General features: G+C 43.8%; 1 protein-coding gene and 1 long non-coding RNA gene across 5 annotated transcripts in view; one reads left to right on the forward strand and one right to left on the reverse strand.

Annotated features, from left to right (window-relative positions):
- naaladl2 (N-acetylated alpha-linked acidic dipeptidase like 2) overlaps positions 1-24,840 on the reverse strand; it is a 568,261-nt gene that overhangs the window by 262,560 nt on the left and 280,861 nt on the right. For all 4 annotated transcript variants that reach the window (XM_026159034.1, XM_026159033.1, XM_026159032.1 and 1 more), the window contains 2 exons: positions 19,831-19,950; positions 16,830-16,962 (listed from right to left, as the gene is read on the reverse strand). In XM_026159034.1, the coding sequence (XP_026014819.1) occupies positions 16,830-16,962; positions 19,831-19,950 (253 nt within the window). The remainder of the gene's footprint in view (positions 1-16,829; positions 16,963-19,830; positions 19,951-24,840) is intronic.
- LOC113016303 (uncharacterized) lies at positions 4,596-15,354 on the forward strand. The gene is made up of 3 exons (XR_003271210.1): positions 4,596-4,752; positions 14,040-14,044; positions 15,327-15,354. It is a non-coding gene; the product is annotated as an uncharacterized LOC113016303 (long non-coding RNA).

Genomic DNA, 24,840 nt, shown 5'->3' on the forward strand with positions numbered 1-24,840 from the left:
TTCAAGTTCCTGGGAGTCCACATCTCCGAGGATCTCACCTGGACGACCAACTGCTCCAAGCTGGTCAAGAAGGCTCACCAGCGCCTCTTCTTCTTGAGGACTCTGAGGAAGAACCACCTGTCCTCAGACATCCTGGTGAACTTCTATCGCTGCACCATCGAGAGCATCCTGACCAACTGTATAACAGTCTGGTACGGGAACTGCTCTGCCTCGGACCGGAAGGCGTTGCAGAGGGTCGTGAAAACTGCCCAGCGCATCGCCGGAGCACCACTTCCTGCCATAAAAGACATCTACAGGAAGCGGTGTCTGAAAAGGGCTGGGAAAATCATCAAAGACCCCAGTCACCCATCACATGGACTCTTCACCCTCCTGCCCTCTGGGAGGCGCCACAGGAGCCTCCGGACTAAGACCACCAGGTACCGGAACAGCTTCTTCCCCACAGCTGTCAGACTCCTGAACTCTGCCTCCTGACATCTGACCCACGTTAAACTCATGGACTGAACATACACACACCCACAATGGACAACTGTACCCTCAAACACAATAATAACATGGACTGAACCACCACTCACAACCACTAGCACTTTATATAGCCTCTGTAGAAACTATCTACACCCTCACTTATCTTAACTGCACTACTGTATAGCTCTGTGTAAATAATCATTCTGTACATTCGATAATTTTTAATCCTACAACTGTTTACAACTTGCATAGTTCCCATTTCTGTATAGCTGTATATCCCAGATTCTGTAAAGTTATTTATTTCATATTCTGTATAGTTTTTCATATTTATATCCTGTTCATATCCTGTACATAGCTTGTACTCACTACAGCCTGTACATACTTATAGTTATAGAATATTCGCAACATACTTCATACCGTGTACATTATAACATACCATAATAGACCCATTTCTGTAATATACTCACATATCTATATTATTGCTAATATATATTGTAATATATCTATATCACTAAAGCACTTCTGGATGGATGCAAACTGCATTTCGTTGCCCTGTACCTGTGCATGTGCAATGACAATAAAGTTGAATTCTATTCTATTCTATTCTATTTTTGGTCATAATGATGATAAATTATGATGATTATGATGTTTGTGTGTTTGCTGATGTTTGTTGAGCTAAAAGAAACGTTGCATTTGAAATTACCAGCCACTTAAAAAAAGTCACTCCCCTTATGTTCGCTCCTCTTCTGTAGGGCTAGCTAGATGCCGGAGTACCCTAACCGCAACTTACAGACACCTGCAGTCGTTCCGGTATTGTGCCAAAAAACAAAACAAACCACTGTCCTACTTTTAACACACGCATGTCTCTTTATGCAACATCTCCTTGTGATTAATACAAGAACAGGATTTTCTTTGGGGGGAGTGTTTAGAAAAACTCCCCCCAAAAGAGCCTGTTTTGAAAATGTAAGGAGCAGAAAGTTTAAAAATGTAGGAAGTAAAAGTATAAAGAAGTCTCCCCCTTGCCGTAGCGTTTGCGTTGTACCTTGTCAATCTCTAGTTATGATACCAGTTGCTCCTTCCGGATGTTGGAACTCTGGGCTACTAGTTATTTTGCTGTTAGTCTAGATGCTGGATGTCTGAAATTTCATACCTCCCAAATCGTCTTCATGTACCTTCTTCCACTGGGATTACATCTGTAGTAGCCTTCCAACATTTCCCTATTATTTTACCTTGTCCACTTCCTGTTCCAGTAGCTCACCCAAGCATATTAAGATGCTGTTGTAATGTCAGGAAGAGTTGGATACTGCTCATGTTTTCCTTTAAATGAAATTTTAGCCTTTTACATGCTTACATTTTACCGAATAGATCACATTAAAAATACTTTAAATTAATCTTTATCTGTTCCTGGTTGGAATGTAGCCATAAATGGTAATTCATAGTGCTTTGTTTCCTGATTTCAAAAGCATGCAGATGTTTATAATTGCCTAATGTCTACGACGCTCATGCAAAGTTTCATTGAGATGACTTGTTGAAGATGAGATAGGATGCATACATACATGCATACATTACAATGATTATAGTAAGAAGATGCTCCACGAACGATATTGTTTATTAACTGCCTAAGTGAAACTCTACAACTATGGTTTACAAATTAAAGTCAAGGTAATCAAGCTTTGATACACCACACAAACAACATTGCAGCCAATGTTTTCTGAGTCAGTCATTTGAGTGTGTCTCTATAAGAACAGATTTTTGTGTTGGCACTGGTTCAACTTTATACCAAGTGTCAAGACAGTTATATGGCAAGCCAGAAAATCCAAGCTGTGGCATCTCTTCAGAGAATAAATGAATGCTACAGCAGCATGGTGCACATCAAACTAGATGAATGCTGGAGCAATGTGGAGTAAAGCTGACAGCGAACACCTGCTGATGATATCTAAGCAAACACTGTGGGCTCTGCAGGAATCTGCATACAACTAGATTTGTTTCTCTTTTCACTCATGTACTACAGTATGTGACATTAACAGACATGTATGGAAGGAAAATAAATAAATACGAAACAAGAAACTTAGCAGGGGTGAGCATTTTAAAACCATCTTACTATTTTTTTTAATTAATGCATATAAAATGATTAGTTCTTCTCAAAGGTCACAACACTCAACAACCCACACGTACACAGTGAATGCATATAAATATCCACAACTGTGAATGAACGACTGCTGGTGTTAGAGTACACACAGCTTGATTTGCTGTAGCTGTCTCAGCAGACAATATAGCAGTGATACAAAGCTGCTAGGAAGAGTCAAATTAACAAGCTCAGAAAGGAGGAGGAGAGAGTAGAGAGTGAGGAAGACAAAAAGTCCAAACAATACACTGGGAGGCGGGGGAAAGTCTAGGGTAACATTATACAGAGCCCTCCAAACAGTGGAATTACATTTACTCTAAAAGGCACTTCCACTGGCAGCATTTCCACTGGGAAGCACCACTGACAGCTTCTTGTGTCTTATTTTTCCATTTGAAAAGGGAGCTACTTTTGACACCACTGAGAACCAAGTGTGTTTTAAAGCTCTTAAAACACCAAGGGCCCGGAAAGAAAAAAGCGTTTCAACTTAAGCAGGTGCACCACAACAGCTTTTTAAAAGTCTCACAAAACGGCACAATATGCCTCTGTTTGGGGAAGGAACTGGCCTACATTTCAGTAAATTGTAAGTGCTTAGCATAGGGGCATGTGACAAAGATAGATCCACCCTGAAATGACTAGAAACCTCAGGATATTATTATACAGGGTATTATTATTATCGTTATGTTGTATTCTACATCTCATTCTCCACCTTACCACCAGGAGACACAGTGATGCTTACTTTAGGATACAGTAAATTCAAAGCTTGTTAGACATGTTTTTAGACAACCCTACAGTTTTGTGGCATTGAAAAACAAATGTAATATATTGTAATGAAGATGGAGCACTTTAACACAGATGTCTTTCAGAAATGGATGTTTTTTATGGAATAATGGTGGTTACTTTATTGCACTAGTGGATCCAATTTTCATCTTGACCTCATGAAGATTCATTTAAAACTAAAGAAAGGCAGCTGATTGTGAGCAGCAAGCATGGAAGGTTTTATGCAGATTTTAGACCAACTACAATTACAAAATTGAAGGGCATAATATCTTCTCATACTGCTTGTATGGCAAAAGCACATTCGTAATGATATTTTTCATGATGTAGAACACCATTTCATATGCAAAAAAATGTAATAAATGGTTTGCATGTAGTTAAAATGGCAAAAAAAAAATATCTTGACCATTTTTTAATAATCTCCAACAATTTGACACTTTCCAAATAAAAGTGTTGTTAAGACTCCAGTTGTTCCGCTAGCCTCCATTCTACAGAGGAAAACAAAGGCACTGACAGATGGTAGCAAACAAAAACGAATAGTGAAAGTAAAAGTGCAGCTTATTTGAGTATCAGTGCCAATTTTGTCATTATGCAGCAATTTGAAGTTTCCAATACTAAGCAGACCCACTTATTCAGCAGGTTATAGAACCACTTTTAGTTGAAATAACTTGAAGTTATCGTCTCTCTCATTTTGGAGGGCACTATGTCCTGACACATAATTTAAATTGGGTTGAGACCTTTATTCTTTTTCTTTTTTCCAAACATGGCACTATTATGGTCAGACATCTCTACTTTGGTCTTATCTTCCCAAAGGACTTTGCTTCAGAAGTCTTGTTGTCATGGTCCTGGGCCGTGTTGGCCCAGTATTCTTAGTTCTCTTGTATTTTTGTATTCAGTTCCCTGTTTAGGTTCTGTTTCCTGAGTTGCCCTGTTATGTTGTTCCCTGTGTGCTTTCCCTTTGTGACTCTCACCCCCTGTGTGCCCCTCTATGTATTCATGAGCCCTTGTCCCCTTTCGTGTTTTATTCCATGTTTTCCCCAGCCTGTTATGTCTGTGTTCTCCCCGTGCTCTCTCCTCCTGTCTGAACCTCTGTGTACTTCCTGTTGGACTCTGCCCGTCTCCCGTCAGTGTTATATTCACCCCGCCCTGTCTCGTTATGGTTATCTGTGTCAGCTGTGTTCCCCGTGTGTTCCCACTTTCCTCGTTAACCCTCTATTTCTGTCTGCATCTTCCTCTGTTCGGCGTCGCGTTCTCCCTCATGTTGTGTGTTATTCTCCCCGTGGTTCCTGGTACATCTCATGTTTAGTTTTTCCAGTTTAGTTCAGTACTGTTTTGTGTTTCACCTTTAAGCCAGCATTAAAACTGTGATCTTTAAGTTTATCCCCGTGTCTGTGAGTCTGCATCTTGGGTCCTTCTCCTGCCTGCCACACAACGAATCATGACAGAAGAACGCGACCCCGAACTGGACCCAGCAGCTCACAACCCCTCCGCGGACCTCCAGGAAGACTTGGTCTCCACGGTGGAATACCACTGTGAGGAATGGGCGACGCTGCCTAGAGGCGAATACCGGGAGACCGTAGCCGTCCGTCTTCAGTGGATGGTGTCCGGGCTCCCGTGGCTATTCGGCGCGCTGTGCCCCCACATCCGGGACTTTCTTGTGTCCGCTGTGGGCATCCGCCCGGGGCAGCTGTCCCAGAAAGAACCGGAAACGGTCAGGATCGGGACCATGGGGCTCACCACCGTTACGCCGCCTGTTCGCTTCTCATCGGCTTCTACATCTTCGCCACCGCCTGTCTACACTACGTGGCGCACGGAGATGCCAGAGGCCAGCGACTTCGGTGAAGAGGAGCGGCAGCAGGTGTTACGGGCGTATCGGGAGGACGAGCTCCGTTGGAAGCCCTGGCTTATCACTGAGGAGGAGCTCTCGTCAGCTGTCCCACCACAGACCGACCACCCACCCTCGCCGCCGCGATCGGGCTACTCGTCTCCTGCTTCCTGCCTGGCACGGATGTGGTCTGAGGGTGAGGAGCCGGTCGCCACGGAAGGCCAGGCTGAGCCCACGGCCGCCCCTAAGAGGAAACGGCGTTCCCGCCGTTGTCGCGCACCGCCACGGCCCGTTCTGCCCTCCACTGAGCAACACGAGGTGGCTGTGGGGGGCGCGGATTCCGACCTCGAGGAGCGGCAGCGCGCCGTATGCGCGCAACTGGAGGAAGAGCTACGAGAGGAGCCATGGCTCGCTCCCCCCTACGATGAGGTTTTCCGCGGGACACGGCTAGCCCTTGGGGGCCCCCGGAGTTGCCTGGGACTCCCGCCTGCCACTCCGCTTACTACCGCCTCCTCAGCCGCTGCGACGCCTCAGGAGCCTCCTTCTCCCACGTCTACGGGGCCCACGGCCAAAAGAAAACGGCGTTCGCGTCGCCACCGCATCGCCCGACGCTCGGAGGTGAGTGAAACTGTCCAGTCGCTCCAAGTTACCTCTGAGCGGAAGGCATGTGAGGAGGCTACGGACTTAGCCGGTGAGGTGGCTAGCAATGAGCCATTCACCGAGCCGCAGGCCAGAGACAGTTCTGCTCCCGCTTCACTCAACCCGGCAGGGACCACAGACTCGATTCACAGACTGACAAGGTTTCCCACTGCCTTTGGTTTTAATAATGGTAGGGAGGTGTTTCCTTTGGTGTCTCTTTCCGTGTCTGCAGTTCCAACTAAATCTGAGTTGCCTGTGGTTTCTCTCTTCCCTCCTGAGCCGGCCCTGCTCCTCCATGGGTCACTGAATGAAGGCAACAAAAGCATAGCTAGTGCTCCGGTGTGCCCAGCTACACTTGCTTTTCACGAACCAGAGACTGTGAACACTGGTCATGAATCCCTAGCATGTTACCAAGATGCACACATAACAGCAGATCATGGTGACCAGGACACTGTAATGTCACAACACGTCTCCTGTCTCCCCATAGGTAATAAACCAGGTGGTTCTGAACTGTTTTGCTCCAGCACCATAACCACCACTCAGGAGATGGAAGCTGGGGTCAGGCTTTATGTGACACCATTTTCTCCTGCCTCTATGAACTCGTCACTAGATAGGGTTTTGGCCCCGGACAATGTCGTAACCACCCTCTCTCAGCCTGAAGTGTCACCTGCTTCAGTTAATGGTTCACGTACCGTTTCACCTGTATCTGTCTCTCCACTCAATAGGGTTAGCACTCTGAAGCCACAGATCACTGCGGGTACGGGTTCCAACAAACACATCCATCCAACACACCACAGTCATGCTACCACGGTGCCATTGGTTAGGTCCATGTCTGTGCATTTACTGTTTTTCCAGGAGTCAGCTCCTAATGATCTAAGCTTTGTTTTTGTGGATCGAGTGGTGGTTCTTGTTTTCCGTATGGTCGAACCAGCTCCTCTGAGCCGCACACTACCACCGGTTGAGTCCAACCAGCTTATGTTGACCTCTCCTAGGACTACACAGACTGGGCTAGTAACCTCTGAGCCACTTTGGACTGGTGCGGACTTTGGGAACCTAATGATTGCTGGCTCAGAACTGGTGGTCCCTACCACTGTCCACTTCATGGTTTCTTGTGTTAAGATGTTAAGCCCTATAGACTGTTTTTTACCTGCTCTCTCTCTCTCTGGGTTTGTGCCTCAGCAGCCTGTGTTTCCTCAGCTCCTAGTCCGGCCAGGGGCCTTCATAACTGTTTGTCCTGCGTCTGCTGTTGGACTCCCAGGTGTGCCTATCCGGCACCCTGCGGCGACGCCACCGCTTCGCGTCACGTCAGCTGGAGGGTCCGAGGGGCCCGTTCAGCCTCCTGTCTCCGCTGGAGGGTCCGAGGGGCCCGTTCAGCCTCCTGTCTCCGCTGGAGGGTCCGAGGGGCCCGTTCAGCCTCCATCAGCCTCTGCAGCTCCGTCTGGCCCAGCCTCAGCCTCAGCGGCCTCAGAGTCTTCGTCCTCGTCTGGCCCAGCCTCAGCCTCAGCGGCCTCAGAGTCTTCGTCCTCGTCTGGCCCAGCCTCAGAGTCTTCGTCCTCGTCTGGCCCAGCCTCAGAGTCTCCCGCCTCGACTGGTCCTGTGCCCACCGGGCCTCGGCCAGTACGCCTGACACTGGAGAGCCGCCGCTGCCTTCCGTGCGGCCGGCCCCCCGAACTGCTCCGTCGTCTCCTTCGCCACCGCCGCTGCCTTCCGCGCGGCCGGCCCCCTGAACTGCTCAGTCGTCTCCTTCGTCGCCGCCATTGCCTTCCGCTCGGCCGGGCTCCGGACCAGCTCTGTCACCTGTGCCACCCGCCCGGTCGGCCCCCCGACCGTGTGACCCGTGAACTTTTGTGCCGGTGGGCTCTGGGTCGGCCCCCTGAACTTTATTTGAACTATGGTCTTGTGCTCCTGTGTTTTCTGTTGTTCGTTTTTGTTTTTTGTTCCGAGCCCTCCGTCCTGGGCCCCCGCCGCCCGCCCTGGGTCGTTTTCTGTTTGGTTTTTGTTTTCCTGTGTTTGGGCTGTCTGGAGCCAGCCCTTGTGGGGGGGGGTGATGTCATGGTCCTGGGCCGTGTTGGCCCAGTATTCTTAGTTCTCTTGTATTTTTGTATTCAGTTCCCTGTTTAGGTTCTGTTTCCTGAGTTGCCCTGTTATGTTGTTCCCTGTGTGCTTTCCCTTTGTGACTCTCACCCCCTGTGTGCCCCTCTATGTATTCATGAGCCCTTGTCCCCTTTCGTGTTTTATTCCATGTTTTCCCCAGCCTGTTATGTCTGTGTTCTCCCCGTGCTCTCTCCTCCTGTCTGAACCTCTGTGTACTTCCTGTTGGACTCTGCCCGTCTCCCGTCAGTGTTATATTCACCCCGCCCTGTCTCGTTATGGTTATCTGTGTCAGCTGTGTTCCCCGTGTGTTCCCACTTTCCTCGTTAACCCTCTATTTCTGTCTGCGTCTTCCTCTGTTCGGCGTCGCGTTCTCCCTCATGTTGTGTGTTATTCTCCCCGTGGTTCCTGGTACATCTCATGTTTAGTTTTTCCAGTTTAGTTCAGTACTGTTTTGTGTTTCACCTTTAAGCCAGCATTAAAACTGTACTGGAACTGTTTGTATGTTATTTCTCCAGGCCTATAGGGGGCGCAGGTTTGCACAGTTTGCTATGTTGAGCCAATTAGTCACTAAAAGAAGTGTGATAGGAAGTGTTTGCTCATAAGTGAAGCAAGACATGGTGTGTTTTCCTCCGATCCAAAGCCATCCACTCCGTTAAATCCCTTTGAGTGGCAATATGAGTAAGTTTCTTAATTGTGTTTACCTTTAAGAGAGGGTATATGACATTATTGAAGTGATTTGGAAACTTTTGATGTGTTTTATATGTCCACTTAAGTTCAACCCAAGCTAATGTTTATGTGACATTTCTGTATTCTGTATCATTTCAGTTTCACACTTTTTTGCATTAAATCCTGTCCAAATACAACACGTGCCTGTTCCTTGGAGGAAGTGATGCAAGAGAGAGTTTAGCTGGCTGTGAATCTCAATATAGGACACTGGGTCACATTGGGTGCAACAGTACAGTGAAATCATAGCGCTCTGCGAGGGACGTCGAGTGACAGTTCTACTCTAACATGGAGAAATCAGAGGCTGAAGGTCAAAACGACGAGGAAGCAAGGTCCACTCGCTCAAGAAGGTCCTCAAAGTCTTCAGGAAAACTGACTGTTAGATCATCTGCAGCATGTTCAAGCAGGTCGTCAGCATCAACCCGAGCCAGTATGGCAGCAGCGCGGGCACAAGCAGAAGCTCAAGCAGCAAAAGCCAGATTAGCTTACGCTGAGAAGGAGATGAACATTAAAGTAGAAAAGGCCCGTCTAGAAGCAACTCTGGATGTAATCAACCTCCAAAAGGAAGCAGATGCAGCCTTGGCTAAAGCAGAGGTAATGGAGTCAGCAGCAGCTCAATTTGACAAAGCTGAATCAGGGGAAGAGTGGCCATTGTCACCCCTACAAGTAACCCCAGAGCAAAAAGTGAGTGAATACATAAATAAACACAGCCACACTGACCTGGTTCCAGACATTACATCTCACCATGATGACAGTAAATATCAGAATGAACAATCCAAACAACCAGTAATGTACACACCTCTTTGTCCCAAACAAGAGCCAGTGCAGTACTCATTCATGCCACAAGATGGGGCAGAGAGACGACTACAAAGAGATGTAAGTCCACAGACTCTCCACGATGCATTACAACTGCAGCACGGATTAAGCTCAAATGATAATGCAGACACCATAGCAAGCGACCTCGCCAGATTCTTAGCCAAGAGTCAGCTAATAACTGGAGGGCTGTCTAAATTTGACGACAAGCCAGAAAATTACCTTAGTTGGAAAGCCACATTCCAGAGCACTGTTAGGGACCTTGGTCTAACAGCCACTGAAGAAATCAACCTACTCATTAAGTGGTTAGGCCCAGAGTCTTCTGAACACGCCAAGAGATTAAAAGCAGTCAACATAAAGCATCCACCTGCCGGTCTGAACATGATATGGTTGAGACTAGAGGAATGTTACGGCTCACCAGAAGCAATAGAAAACTCCCTGTTTGCCCGAATACGAGACTTTCCAAAGCTCTCCAGTAAAGAACCACACAAGCTTCGCGACCTATCAGATCTGCTGTGTGAACTCCAAGCTGCAAAGCTAGATGGTTATTTGCCTGGTTTAAGTTACCTCGACACAGCTAGGGGAGTACATCCAATTGTGGAGAAGCTGCCCTTCCATCTTCAAGAGAAGTGGACAATGGTAGGGTCAAAGTTTAAAGAAGACCACAATGTTAGCTTCCCACCATTCTCATTCTTTGTCGAATTTGTGAAACGTCAAGCAAAAGCAAGGAATGATCCAAGCTTTACCACACCTTTCAACACGACTCTTTCCTATGCCAACCACATGTCCAGCTACAGAAAAGAAAAACCATTTAAGTAACCACAACCAAAGGTCATCGGTTACAGTGCACAAGATGGACATATCATCAGAGGGATCAAAGGTAAAAAAAGCAGACGAAGACATTGAAAAACAGTGCCCCATACATCACAAACCCCACCCACTCAAAAGATGCAGGGGCTTTAGAGCTATGCTGCTTGAGCAGAGGAAGAGGTTCCTCAGAGACAATAGCATTTGTTACCGCTGCCTTGCTTCCACCGGCCACCAAGCCAAAGACTGTACAGTCATGATTAAGTGTGAAGAGTGCAATAGTGAGAAACACCTGGCAGCTCTTCATCCTGCCCCAACACTGCAAATGCTCAGACCTCCTTCATCTCCTGAAGTGCACGGCGGGGAGCAAGCAAATCCACAAGACCCGGATGTTACTGCCACATGCACAGAGGTATGTGGAAATAAAATCACAGGGAGATCCTGTTCTATAGTTTGCTTAGTGCAAGTCTATCCCAAGGGTCAGCGAGACAACGCCAGAAGGATGTATGCAATAATTGACGATCAAAGTAACCAGTCACTTGCAAAGACAGAGTTTTTTGACATATTTAACATACAAACCACACCTGAACCATACATGCTGAAAACTTGTAGTGGTGTAACACACACGACTGGTAGAAGAGCATGTGGCTACATGGTTGAGTCATTAGATGGAAAAATGAGTTTCCCTCTCCCCGCGCTCATTGAGTGCAATGCCATCCCCAACAACAGGGAAGAGGTGCCAACTGCAGAAGCTGCTTTACACCACCCACACCTGAAAGCAATAGCTGCTCAAATACCGCCTCTCGACCCAAGTGCAGACATTCTGTTGCTGATAGGACGCAACCTTCTGAGAGTTCACAAAGTGAGGGAGCAAATCAATGGCAGAGATAATGACCCATTTGCACAGAAGCTTGACCTGGGCTGGGTTATCATTGGCGATGTGTGTCTTGGTAATGCCCACAAGCCAAGTAAAGTGAATGTTCTGAAAACCTATGTATTGGACAATGGGCGCCCAAGCTATCTCACTCCCTGCGACAGTCACCTTAGTGTAAAGGAGGACTTCAGTCTGAGCCAAACCAAAGCCATCTCCAGTCAACCGCCATCTGCTCTCTCACACCAAAAGCCCACGGCTGAGAATTTGGGAGACTCTGTGTTTTGTCACACCAGCAACGACAACCACCTTGCTCATTCAGCTGAAGATGTAATCTTTTTGAAAAAGATGGCAGGCTTCTTCAAGGACAATACAAACAGCTGGGTTGCACCACTCCCGTTCCGAACCCCCAGACGCAAACTCCCGGATAACCGGTCCTACGCCTACCAACGGCTGATGTCGTTACGACGTACGCTCGACAAGAAACCAGAAATGAAAACACATTTTGTGGAATTCATGCAGAAAATGCTAGATAACCAACATGCAGAGCTCGCACCACCTCCCAATAGAGACAAAGAGAACTGGTATCTCCCCATTTTTGGTGTGTACCATCCCCAAAAGCCAGGGAAGATACGCGTTGTGTTTGATTCGAGTGCACAGTTTGATGGAGTGTGCCTCAATGAGGTGCTGCTTTCTGGCCCGGACCTGAACAACACACTTTTGGGTGTGCTGCTTCGCTTCAGGAAAGAGCCAGTCGCAGTCACAGCTGACATTGAACAAATGTTCTACTGCTTTGTGGTCCAAGAAGACCACAGAGACTACCTTCGCTTTCTTTGGTACAAAGACAACGACCTTGGCAAAGACGTAGTAGACTACAGAATGAGGGTGCATGTCTTTGGTAACAGTCCTTCCCCTGCAGTGGCAATTTACGGGCTGAGACTGGCAGCAAGGGAAGCAGAAAGCGAGTATGGAACTGATGCCCGAGACTTCGTAGAGCACAACTTCTATGTCGATGATGCATTAAAGTCTTTCCCAACTGCAGCTGAGGCTGTTGATGTCCTACAGAGAACTCAGAAAATGCTTGCCCTCTCAAATCTACGTCTCCACAAGATTGCTTCCAATAAAGTGGAAGTGGTGAGTGCATTCCCCCCTGAGGATAGGGCCAAAGATATCAAAGATCTCGATTTAACAACAGATGAGCTTCCAGTCCAGCGCAGCTTGGGGGTAAGTTGGAACCCCACAACAGACACGTTCACATTCCACGTTCCACAAGAGCAAAAACCCTTCACTCGCTGTTCACTCTCAACAGTGAACAGCTTGTTTGACCCTCTTGGTTTGCTTGCACCTGTAACCATCAAAGGCAGACTTCTTCTCAGAGAGCTCTCCAGCGGCAACCTTGAGTGGGACAGTTCCTTACCCCAAGACATGTACGACGGCTGGAGAAGGTGGCATGACTCGCTACGAAGTCTCACAAACCTGCACATTCCCCGCCCCTACGTCACGTTCTCCATCTCACAGGCCACATTCATCGAACTTTGTGTTTTCTCAGACGCTTCAGTGAAAGCCATCGCTGCGGTAGCTTACCTGAAGGTCACACATGAAGATAGGCACAGTGAGGTCGGATTCGTTATGGGTAAGGCCAAACTAGCTCCTGTACCAGAACCGACCATTCCTCGATTAGAGCTGTGCGCTGCAGTGCTTGCTGTGGAGATGTCAGAGCTTCTCACAGTAGAACTAAACGTAAAGATTGACAAGACAACATTCTACACTGACAGTAAAGTGGTGTTAGGATACATTAACAATCAAAACAGAAGATTCTATGTATATGTGAACAATCGTGTACAGAGAATCAAGCAGTCTTCCCTACCAGATCAATGGAGATACGTCCCATCAGAACACAATCCTGCCGATCATGGCTCTCGGTCTGTACCAGCAGACAAACTCTCTGGTACTTCATGGTTGTGCGGCCCAGCATTTCTTCTCAATCACGAGACTCTCTCCCCAGAAAAGGGTCCATTTGAACTCGTCGATCCAGAGTCGGACATTGAAATTCGACGTAACGTCAATGTGCTTGTGACCACAACTGCTCAGGTGCCTTGGGTTCATCACGCTTTGAAAGATTCTCAAAATGGACTTCCCTTGTCCAAGCGGTGGCCTACCTTCGCCACATCTCCCACAGTTTCAAGTCTAAAGATGGTGGTGCCTGTAGCGGCTGGCATCTTTGTAAGGCTAGTCTCACAGATGAAGCGTTATATGAAGCAGAGCACACAATCATCAGGTGTGTCCAGCGTGAAGCCTATGCAGAAGAAATAAAATGCATCATGGCGAAACGAGACTTACCTCGCAACAGTGCTCTTCACAAACTTCATCCCATCGTCGATGGCAAAAACTTATTGCGAGTAGGAGGTCGACTTGCAGAGTCTGGCTTGCCGAGTCATCAGGCTAACCCTCTTCTGATACCAGGGAAGCATCACATTGCAACACTACTCATTCGACATCACCATGAAGCCACCCAGCACCAAGGAAGACACTTCACTGAGGGGGCTGTGAGAGCAAGTGGCTTATGGGTAGTTGGTTCTAAGAGGTCTATCAGCAGTGTAATCCACAAATGTGTCACCTACAGAAAGCTTCAAGGTAGAACAGAGCAGCAAATCATGTCTAACTTACCTGCCGAACGCCTTCAGACGGACCCCCCATTCTCTTATGTTGGCCTCGATGTATTTGGACCGTGGGAGGTTTCAACACGCCGCACCAAAGGGGGTCATGCAAACAGTAAGAGATGGGCAGTCTTGTTCACTTGCATGTCTACACGGGCTGTTCATATTGAAGTGATTGAAACTCTCAGCTCTTCCAGTTTCATCAATGCTCTTCACAGGTTCTTTGCGATCAGAGGCCCTGCCAAACAGTTGAGGTTAGATTGCGGAACCAATTTCATTGGTGCCTCCAAGGACCTAAAGTTGCATTCCCCAAAACCTGGTGATACAAGTGTGGATGACTACCTACGCAAGCAGAGGTGTTCCTGGGTGTTTAATGCTCCTCACTCATCTCACATGGGTGGTGCCTGGGAGCGTATGATAGGCATCTCACGACGCATCCTGGACTCAATGCTCCTACAAACAGGAAACCCTACTCTAACTCACGAGGTCCTGACAACGTTAATGGCGGAAGTCACGGCTATTATCAACGCAAGGCCACTTGTACCCGTTTCCTCGGATCCAGACGCTCCCTTAATCCTGACCCCCTCAGCTCTGCTCACCCAGAAGTTCGATCCGATTCCAACTCCACCTGGGGAATTCACCAAGGCCGACATATATACACGGCAGTGGAAGAGAGTTCAAGCCCTTGCCGACACATTCTGGGCCAGGTGGCAGAGGGAGTACCTCCACATGCTCCAAGGTCGTCAGAAATGGCAGCGCAGCAAACCAAACTTGAAGGAAGGAGACGTTGTTCTTCTGAAGGACAAGCAACTAAAAAGAAATGAGTGGCCTATGGGTGTCATCGTGAAGACACTTCCAAGCAGAGATGGAGTTGTCAGAAAGATGGAAGTGAAGGTGACACGCGACAAGATTGCAAAGACATTCTGTAGACCCATTTCGGACTGTATCCTTCTTCTGAGAGATTGGTCTCATGTGTAAATAGGGTCTAGTGGCAATCTTAAAATAATGCCAGGCGGGGAGTGTACTGGAACTGTTTGTATGTTATTTCTCCAGGCCTATAGGGGGCGCAGGTTTGCACAGTTTGCTATGTTGAGCCAATTAGTCACTAAAAGAAGTGTGATAGGAAGTGTTTGCTCATGAGTGAAGCAAGACATGGTGTGTTTTCCTCCGATCCAAAGCCATCCACTCCGTTAAATCCCTTTGAGTGGCAATATGAGTACGTTTCTTAATTGTGTTTACCTTTAAGAGAGGGTATATGACATTATTGAAGTGATTTGGAAACTTTTGATGTGTTTTATATGTCCACTTAAGTTCAACCCAAGCTAATGTTTATGTCACATTTCTGTATTCTGTATCATTTCAGTTTCACACTTTTTTGCATTAAATCCTGTCCAAATACAACACGTGCCTGTTCCTTGGAGGAAGTGATGCAAGAGAGAGTTTAGCTGGCTGTGAATCTCAATATAGGACACTGGGTCACATTGGGTGCAACAGTACAAAAACTGTGATCTTTAAGTTTATCCCCGTGTCTGTGAGTCTGCATCTTGGGTCCTTCTCCTGCCTGCCACACAACGAATCATGACACTTGTGGTTTGTTCAGACACACCTAGGTAAAGCGGAGCCATCTGCACTCTTCTTTTTAGACATAAAGGGCTTTTCCCCCTGTGAACCCACCCAAACAAACCACACTTGTTCAGGTTTTTTTTCCAATTGTACTATCATGAACTTTCAAATCCCATAATGGAAACAAATGACCGCTGCTGAGAATCGGTGACAATAAAAAGTATCACACATTAAGAAGACATCAGCATATTAATGTACTTAAATTTATATTTAAATCGTGGTTGTAACATGTTCACATGACACTTCTTATTATTAATTTCACTTAATTAATGAAATTATTATTAATTTCATTAATTACACAGAGATTAATCTTGGCAGACTCTTGCAGTTGAATAAAGTATGGTTTATATGAGTAATGAGGTGTCCTTTCACATCCTCTGTTCTTCTGAGCTGCATTAGCACAAGGGACCTGAGAGCATTGCGATTGGTGAGAGATCAGACAGCCAGCATCTGTCTCTCTCTCTTCCACTTATATACAGCTCAACACACCCGTTCACATATACACTCTTACACATGCTCACACAGCAGCCCAGACATCTGGTGGGGCTCTAGTGGGTCTTGCCACTGTGGTGCTGGGACTCTTACAAGGACTAAAGATACTTCAGCAGTAATGACATATCCCTATTGACCAGACCGGGCAGAAAAACAGGAAGTAGGGACAAGACAGTGTCAGAGAGGTCATTCATCTGGGGAGAGTGATTTAAATACAGTAGAATAGAGTCGAAAAGATATTAAATCCTCTGCCAGAGATCAAGGTAATTTTCAAGCACTGACCAGTATCCAGAGAGAAGTGTTATTGAACTGAGCTTTACTTAAAGGCAGGGCTTTAACTGAACCATGTGTTGTCATTGTTGTTTTTTTTTTTTGTTGTTTTTTTGAATAAATATAATTTGTAGGTTTTAACACAATAATGCTAAGCAGGTTTATTTGTTCCATGCTGTAGCTTGGCTTTGCTCACAGACTATGACTTTGAAATACTCAGTAAATCTGAACATAATGTCACCCCATGACATGCCCTCATTCTCTTTGCTTTCCCATCAGAGGGGTCATGCAGGCAGATGTCGTAAGCTTGCAGTTTGTGTACTTATCATCAGTATCTAGCTAGATAAGAATAGCAGGAATATGTGTTTTAAGTGGTAAAAAGCTCCCTTTCATAACAAGCTGACAGTTATTGTCAGACTGTTCAGCAAATTACATTTGATTAATTTGGAGAAATGCATTACTTTTTACTAAAGTTGTTTGTTTGTATTTTGAAATATCTTTGACAGAAAATTAAACCTGTTTTTTGTTGTTTTTTTACCTTAGAAAATAAAATGCCTTTACCGTTGTTGTGAAGTAGTTCTATAAAAATAAGCTCAAACTGAATTAACTTTCGGAAAAAAAAATATACATGAAAAACACAAATTGCTCACTTACCAATTGCAGGATTTCCTCCAGGGTTTAAAGTGACTCTAAAGGCTTGATGCCAAGTGTGGCGACTGGGGGGACCATCACAGGGGTCAATGTAAAGAAGAACACCTCCAAAACCCAACTCAGACAGCAGGGATAGCTAGACAAACACAAAGATTCAATGATGAAAACAGAAATAGCAAATATCTGTGTATACCATCACTGTTAAGACAAGACATGTAAACGTTATAGTTATTTTATTCATAAACACTGTCTCAAGTAAATATTTACTTCACTATCATGCAGTAGATGGTGATAAGTCAGAACATTAAGCATTAATTCAGCAAGATTGAGAATTAAACATTACTGTGGGTGAAATCATGGTAAAGCACGCTGTTTTGACATGGTTTTGGTGTACTTCATCTCCTTCCTTTATCAGTGTATAGACTAGTCACAACTCAAAATTTAGATCTAATAAAACAATACACCAAAAGATTTTTGATATGATTTCTTAATAATTTTTTTGAAGTTTATTTCTTATTATATGAGCAAAATTAACACAGTGAGAGGGGGTTTCTGATTTTCATGTTGATCAAAGGTTACACTTGTGTTTATGTAGTCACCCTCACTGATAATAATGCAGAAGTGTTTCTGAGAGAGATGAAGTGTGCTGCAGCTGCCACTGTGTAGCACAGTATTTTATGGTTGTCCATGGAAGATGTAGTGTCCTTGTTTTTTATGAGCGTAGATGACTATTTTATTGAATATGTGACACCAACCACGGTCACTCTACTCTCATCACAACTCTGTCCTTCACTGGAAAACAGGGACACAACACAGGCATGGACTCAGGGACACACAGACACACACAAACTCAAAAATCAACCTCTTTTAATGAAAATCCCTTAATACACGTATTTTTTATACACACGAAAGTCATGCAAATTAATGGTTCTTTTCGTTTCTCAATTATGCATGTGTTCTGTGACTGTTCCTAAGACCATTCACTTACAAAACATGCCCACACACACAAAAACACATGTACAGCACACATACACACAGTTTGTAGTCCATGATAAAAGCAGAAAAAATTGTGGAAAACCAAAATCAGAAGAACACAAGCTGAAAAATGTTTACTCAACTCAAATTTATGATAACTGGGTATCAAAGATTTTAGGAATAAATACGCAACAGTAGGAAAATATACTGAAATAAGACCATAATGCAATTAGCAATGTCTTTCCAAAATTAGCTGCTGTTAATGGAGCCAAATAAGTTAAAACACACTGATAAGCACATCAGTGTGTGTGTGTCAAATTTGACTGAAGCTGCATGTGTAACATTAGGCCCTGCAGTCACCATCACACACTCATTAGTGAGAGTACAATTCTCATCAATCATCCTTCCCTACTTCTACGTAAGGAGTGATCATTTCTCTCAGCCACTGGTACATAGAGACATTATGAAACACACATGCTCATATTTGTCACAAACTATGGGTGAAGAGGAAAAAATGGGTCAGCAGCCTGTTGCTTGAAGGGGTCCCATGTGACAGCTGTTTCAGTTAATGGATTTTTAGAAGTCTAACCAAGCCAATGCAAGATGAAGCACAGTGACCCGACTTTAAACATTTCCTCTCCTTCCCTTGCTAACTTCCATTTACTCCTGTTATACCTCATTAGGCTGTCATTTATCAATAGCTTAACATAAAAAAGTTGTGTAATGTCTGAAACAAAGGAATTAAGCACAGAAGTATTCCTTCAGTTATAGCAGAATAACAATGAGAAAAAGTATATTCTGTCTGAGGTTATGCAAGTCTGTGAGTGACTCTAAATAGATAATGATCATCTTTACAAAAACGTCTTACCACATTGGCTTTCCAGAATGTTAAAAGTACAATGCTTAAAAAAATCTAACTCCTGGAAATGTTGAAGCACAAATGTACAAGCACAGATATATTTTTGTCCAAACTGAGTTAAGCATCAAATTTGATCTTTTACCTTACTCAAAGTAAAAGCATTATTCCCCCAAATACATCCACACAATTTTCTGCAGAATTTTGACACCTGTAATTTAAATAAAATTCAATAGTTCCCTTTTATTAAAATATATTCATGTTGTTAACCCAACCTAATGATCTCGTTCAGATTAGATTGGTTTAATGCACAACGCATGCACAAAGAGTTTTGTTATTCACTGACTTCTGGCCGCTGAATCAAAACAATGAATATGGTGACTAAGTGATCTGTATTGCAAGTTCATGTTATCAGATCATAATTAATTCTAATCATTACACAATGTAGTGTCAAGGTTGGCATTTATGTATCGCTGTAATCAATGCAATGCATGGATCCAGTACATTTACATTAACTTTAAATTTCATTGCTGATTATGTCCTTGTAGAGGCTGCCTTCATTTTTTTCAACAGAATTCATTTTGATTTAATGAAAAGTGAAACAATATTAATGAGCAGGGTAATTAACATGTTAGTATGTGTTTATGTTTTAATTAACTGGATTGGAACATATATTTTCCCTGTCATCTTCTTATTGATGGGAAAACTGCTTTGAGGAGAATGTGGCAGACATCCAAGGAGAAACAACCCTAATAAATCAATGTATTGCTAATGTTACTGCTCATGAAGCAAATGGATTGAGATGTCACTGTGCTAAGGAGGTGCAGATAAAAAAGTTAGGTATGGTAATGGCAAACAGAAGAATTAGTCATGTATGACAACCCACGTGGACTAGGTGCTATTGAGTATAAAATCCCTGTACAACAAGCTGCACTTAGATTCAGAAGGCAGTGTGCTACTTTTCCATGCAAGTTAAAGGTACTTCATTTAGGACACTCTGTTTTGAAGCTCTGATATTACAAGAAAATCATTTTTGAGTCATACCTTGGAATTTTTTTAAAGATCAAAACATTTCATTTCTCCTGCTGCAGGATTACCATTTCAGACCATATCATTTGATACCTTTATTGGCACAGTATAGTGAGCATTACTTTGTGGAGCTTTCTATCTTACCTTGTATAGTAAAGGTATTTTGCCAAGTTTGACAACAGCAATCTGGTTGGTGAGGTTCAGGGTCTCTTTGGCTCTTCTTAGGTCATCGACACTGCCATACTGGATGTCCACCACCTCACCCTGGTGATGAAAAACAAGCAGAACATCAGGGATCTACGATACTAAATTAATATTAAAAACTCTGATCGTTTATTAATATGTTTGAGGGTAACACCACCCAGATTTTACGTAGCATTTATGTATTTATATGCCAAGTCAACTGGAAGCTCACTGAATAATTAATAATTCCTGCATGGCCTTACTCTGGATATCAGATCTTTATATTTACTGTCTAAAAGTGAGATGCTGACATTGGCTTCTCATTAGGACAATATTAAATGACTTTCAGTTTTAAGCTTGTTGAGGACCCCCCACCCCTCCAAAAAAAACAACAACAAACAAACAAAAAAAACCAGATAGACGTCAATTAATAACCAACGTGCATGCCCAGAATTTACTATATAGAATATTACTACCAAAGAATCTGTTGACTTTGCAGCATCCCGAAATCACTTTGACGAAGTGTCTTTGTATCTGTATGTGAGTGTGTGCGTGCATGCATGTGTGTGTGTGTGCGCATGTGTACTTTTGTCTCCATGCATGTCTGGGTAACTGAGCAACTGTTATCACCTCCCAAATTAAAGTGACCTAGAAGCTGTTGAGGAAAGTCAAAGCATTACTTTTTTGGGGTCTCTCTCTCTCTCTCTCTTAGTCTCTCTCTTTTACCCTACTCCACCCATCGCTACTTCCTCACCTGGGCCTGATTCATTTTTCATGTGGCCTGGGGGCGAGTGTAACACGATGCTGCAGTAGGGTGAATGTGAGTGAGGGGTAGAGAGTGCCCGACTGTGTGAATGCGAGAAAGTGAGAGAGAACACATCTTTTTGCATCAGGGGACCCCAGTACATGAGAGCGCGAGAGATTTATCACTCCTGCCTGAATTTGCATTATAAAAGTCTTCCATTTAAACCGAAAGCCATGGAACAGTACAAGACACAGCAAATTGTAATACAGAAAAATTCTATACGGATTGAGATGGCACTGCTTAAACTAGACCAATCTCCTTTTCCTCTCTACCATTATTCTTTCATTTCATCTTGACAAGGTAATAAAATTAAAGATGTAAGTGTCCTCTGTCTGGCTGAAGCAGTGAGCATCTTTCACCTGTTAAGGTAATCATTTTTTAACCTCTTTTTTTAAACATCTTTCCTTTAAACCTAGCCTGTCAGTCAAACCAGGTTTTGGTTGACCAATATATATCCAGTATCTTATCCTAAATCTGTTCTGTATGTATTTTTAAGTGCAGGCTTGTCATGCATGCAAATTTCTTTTTTGAATGAGAAGAAAATAAATGTGAATATTTACCTAACTATCATTCAATCAGGAATTAATTTATGTCTTTGCTAAAACGAGCATTCTCACAATCTTATACTTTAGGATCTTAGGTGTGAGTGGACCCAGTGTATGTAAAATTAATATAAAATTAAATGCAATGATGGGCAAAGTTTAGTATGTGGATTGTCTAGTTATGGTACAATGTTCTCCAGGGAAACTCTACATCCTGGTGTCCATGCAAATGTTACTGTCCAACATGCTGCAGCAATCGTTTCAGACCTCCAGCCTAAGAAATGACTCGAGGAACAGCACACGGACCCAAAGGCTTTGATTGACAGAGTCCAAATGTGAGGATCCTTTGACTGAGTCCCAAATGATGCCCTGCCAATGTCCTTGTGCTGAACAACATAGAGAATACCCCACAAAGACTTTCAGCCCCGTCCGGATGTTCAGAGCTGTTTTCAGAGGAGAGGCACTTCTACAACATTAGGTAAAAATGTGGCTGTGGCTGATTATAGGGATTTAATATATGAGAATACTCTAATCTGCATGAAAATAAGCACAAAGCAAGGAAGAATATGGACTACATAAAAAAACAATAATTGCAATAATTTTATATCTCAGTCTCTGTTTCTAAATGCATACAGCATATGAAGAAAGAAGAAATGATGACGTGAATTAGACCAGTCATACAAGGAAAAGAAAGACGATTAAGGTTTGTTTCTTTCTTTTGTAGTCTGCTGATTAAAGCCTGCACATACTTTGCAATTAAGTCTCATCACGTCAAGTGGAAACCGTACCTTCATACAGGCATTATGTCAGACAGCATGAGGGGACAGGTTGAAAGAAGGCCTGCCTGAGACAGACAATTGTGTGTCTGGCATTAATGCAATTTAGGAAAATTTACTATTATACATTTATTTGTAGAAGTGGCCTGACTGGATCTTAAAAAATTCTTGGGTCTGGATATTTCTTCATATGTTATAGTACATGGATACATGTTGCAGGAAGGCAACTAAACTTTGTATAAGAAGTCGTCCTGATTTCTATGAGGATTTATGTTCCTAGAAAAAAAATTGTATAGGAAAGATATGTAAGCTAAAGTATAGTTAATTAGTTACAAATGCAGAATCTCAACTGCAAAAGGATTCATTTCTTTTCTTTTTTTTTTAGATTTAACACACACACACACACACACACACACACACACACACACACACACACACACACACACACACACACACACACACACACACAGGGAGTGCAGAATTATTAGGCAAGTTGTATTTTTGAGGAATAATTTTATTATTGAACAACAACCATGTTCTCAATGAACCCAAAAAACTCATTAATATCAAAGCTGAATGTTTTTGGAAGTAGTTTTTAGTTTGTTTTTAGTTTTAGCTATTTTAGGGGGATATCTGTGTGTGCAGGTGACTATTACTGTGCATAATTATTAGGCAACTTAACAAAAAACAAATATATACCCATTTCAATTATTTATTTTTACCAGTGAAACCAATATAACATCTCCACATTCACAAATATACATTTCTGACATTCAAAAACAAAACAAAAACAAATCAGCGACCAATATAGCCACCTTTCTTTGCAAGCACACTCAAAAGCCTGCCATCCATGGATTCTGTCAGTGTTTTGATCTGTTCACCATCAACATTGCGTGCAGCAGCAACCACAGCCTCCCAGACACTGTTCAGAGAGGTGTACTGTTTTCCCTCCTTGTAAATCTCACATTTGATGATGGACCACAGGTTCTCAATGGGGTTCAGATCAGGTGAACAAGGAGGCCATGTCATTAGTTTTTCTTCTTTTATACCCTTTCTTGCCAGCCACGCTGTGGAGTACTTGGACGCGTGTGATGGAGCATTGTCCTGCATGAAAATCATGTTTTTCTTGAAGGATGCAGACTTCTTCCTGTGCCACTGCTTGAAGAAGGTGTCTTCCAGAAACTGGCAGTAGGACTGGGAGTTGAGCTTGACTCCATCCTCAACCGAAAAAGGCCCCACAAGCTCATCTTTGATGATACCAGCCCAAACCAGTACTCCACCTCCACCTTGCTGGCGTCTGAGTCGGACTGGAGCTCTCTGCCCTTTACCAATCCAGCCACGGGCCCGTCCATCTGGCCCATCAAGACTCACTCTCATTTCATCAGTCCATAAAACCTTAGCAAAATCAGTCTTGAGATATTTCTTGGCCCAGTCTTGACGTTTCAGCTTGTGTGTCTTGTTCAGTGGTGGTCGTCTTTCAGCCTTTCTTACCTTGGCCATGTCTCTGAGTATTGCACACCTTGTGCTTTTGGGCACTCCAGTGATGTTGCAGCTCTGAAATATGGCCAAACTGGTGGCAAGTGGCATCTTGGCAGCTGCACGCTTGACTTTTCTCAGTTCATGGGCAGTTATTTTGCGCCTTGGTTTTTCCACACGCTTCTTGCGACCCTGTTGACTATTTTGAATGAAACGCTTGATTGTTCGATGATCACGCTGCAGAAGCTTTGCAATTTTGAGACTGCTGCATCCCTCTGCAAGATATCTCACTATTTTTGACTTTTCTGAGCCTGTCAAGTCCTTCTTTTGACCCATTTTGCAAAAGGAAAGGACGTTGCCTAATAATTATGCACACCTGATATAGGGTGTTGATGTCATTAGACCACACCCCTTCTCATTACAGAGTTGCACATCACCTAATATGCTTAATTGGTAGTAGGCTTTCGAGCCTATACAGCTTGGAGTAAGACAACATGCATGAAGAGGATGATGTGGACAAAATACTCATTTGCCTAATAATTCTGCACTCCCTGTATGTATGTATGTATGTATGTATATATATATATATACATACATACATATAATTTTACTGTCTGTGTACTTTTAGAAGCACACATATGACATATTGTTAAGCTACTGTTAACACGTGCAACTTTTATAGTACTTTATTGTAATGGGGGTTGTTTGAATGCAAAGTCTTGCTTGTACTGGTATAGGCAAAGATAATGCTACAGCAACTAACAACGTGAGCCTTAAGCAACAAAAAATGTCATGTTTTTTCCTCACAGATGGAAGCCATATTCTATTAGTTTTTTAAAATGTAGGCATTTTTGCCATCAACTTAGCTGCTGTTCTTGCCAGTTTCCTCAAACATCTCTTGTAACAGCACCCTGAGAGGCCCCTCTGTGAAATTACAGTGTGTAAACCATCAACGTAGATACTTCACAAAGCTCAAGGTTTCACTGTTGGCAGGGGACAAATTATTTGACATGTTTTTCTGAAAAGAAATCTTTAAGAGGAACTAGACTCCTATCTGCATCTCCAGAACGAGCCATAGTGGGAGTCCTCTAGCAGCAGTTATGACCATCCCTATTAACCCACCATTGTCCTGTGGTCCAACGGCAGTATAGTAAATCAAGTGAGTCTGGTAGTAGCTGAAAGGTTGACTCCATTCTTCCTTCTGGTTCTGACAGCAGAAGGCCAAAAGTAGTTTCTCATAAAGGGCAATGTTTCATACATTATATCCTTACTCTTTCTAAACTCTCAAACGCCTCTAAATCTCAAGCAGTCTCAGTGGAGATGTCAGCTCTTGCCCCAGGGCATCTCACCCGGGGTTGGGTGTATCATTCTC

Source organism: Astatotilapia calliptera, chromosome 23 (assembly GCF_900246225.1).
Source record: "Astatotilapia calliptera chromosome 23, fAstCal1.2, whole genome shotgun sequence".
Lineage (NCBI taxonomy): Eukaryota > Metazoa > Chordata > Actinopteri > Cichliformes > Cichlidae > Astatotilapia > Astatotilapia calliptera.